Source organism: Chiloscyllium plagiosum, unplaced genomic scaffold (assembly GCF_004010195.1).
Source record: "Chiloscyllium plagiosum isolate BGI_BamShark_2017 unplaced genomic scaffold, ASM401019v2 scaf_8226, whole genome shotgun sequence".
NCBI lineage: Eukaryota > Metazoa > Chordata > Chondrichthyes > Orectolobiformes > Hemiscylliidae > Chiloscyllium > Chiloscyllium plagiosum.
In genome coordinates, this window is record NW_025214265.1 from 4143 (window position 1) to 5474 (window position 1332).

A 1332-nucleotide genomic window follows, 5' to 3' on the forward strand; every position below is an offset into this window, starting at 1 on the left:
GGGGGAGAGAGGAACGGAGGAAGGAGGGGGGAGAGAGGGACGGGGGAAGGGGGAGAGGAGAAAGGGGGCAGGAACAGTGAGGCAGTCTGTCAGTCAGTCAGTCAGAGCCTCTGTTTCCCAGCTGACTGTCTCAGCCTGCTCTGGGACACAGCCTGGTCCTGTCTCAGTTTCATTGGGAGATTATCCTCGCTTACCACAGTATAATTCATCCGAACCATCCCCACAGTCATTAACTCCATCACACACATATCCTCCAGGCCCTGCCAAGATGCAGTGCCCATTGTGACACTGAAACTGTCCTGTCTGGCATGCACGGTGCACTGTGGTGGACGATACTGCTTCTGTCGTTGTGGACGGGATAGTGGAGTAATGTGGCAATGCTGAGGGAATCACAGAGTCAACAGAACCTGAAAGAAATCACAATAGTTTTGTCAGAAATACGTGAGAGGCAACCAGTGCTGGAGAGAGAACAGGCCGAGAAAATCCATTGGGCCCAGGCAAATAAATAACCTCCTGCCTATCAATCAGCACAACTCAAAACAGCCAGCACCAATCACATCCTGTGACAGGAGCACCACAATATGGACTGAGGGCCATTCAGCCCCTCAAGTCTGCTCTGCTCTGCTCTTCAATATGATCATGGCTGATGTACTCCCAGCTCCATATCCCACAGCTTCCTTGTTTATTAATGATCATGTTGCCAGGGTTGGAGGGTTTGAGCTACAAGGAGAGGCTGAACTGGCTGGGGCTGTTTTCCCTGGAGCGTCGGAGACCGAGGGGTGACCTTATCGAGGTTTACAAATCATGAGGGGCATGGATAGGATAAATAGACAAAGTATTTTCCCTGGGGTCGGGAAGTCTAGAACTGTGACTCCACCTCTCGGTGCCCCCACCCCTCTCGGTACCTCCACCCCTCTCGGTGTCCCCACCCCTCTCTATGCCCCTACCTCTCTCGGTGCCCCCACCCCTCTCGGTACCTCCACCCCTCTCGGTGTCCCCACCCCTCTCTATGCCCCTACCTCTCTCGGTGCCCCCACCCCTCTCGGTACCTCCACCCCTCTCGGTGTCCCCACCCCTCTCTATGCCCCTACCTCTCTCGGTGCCCCCACCCCTCTCGGTACCTCCACCCCTCTCGGTGTCCCCACCCCTCTCTATGCCCCTACCTCTCTCGGTGCCCCCACCCCTCTCGGTACCTCCACCCCTCTCGGTGTCCCCACCCCTCTCTATGCCCCTACCTCTCTCGGTGCCCCCACCCCTCTCGGTGCCCCCACCCTTCTCGGTACCTCCACCCCTCTCGGTGCCCCCACCCCTCTCGGTGCCCCCACCTCTCTC

General features: G+C 57.5%; 1 protein-coding gene across 1 annotated transcript in view; it reads right to left on the reverse strand.

Annotated features, from left to right (window-relative positions):
• Positions 1-194: 194 nt before the first annotated feature.
• The window catches only part of LOC122547850 (SCO-spondin-like), a gene marked incomplete at both ends in the record, with an annotated part of 35562 nt that continues 34424 nt past the window's right edge, over positions 195-1332 (reverse strand). The window contains one exon of the mRNA XM_043686420.1: positions 195-407. Coding sequence (XP_043542355.1) covers positions 195-407 — 213 coding nt within the window. The remainder of the gene's footprint in view (positions 408-1332) is intronic.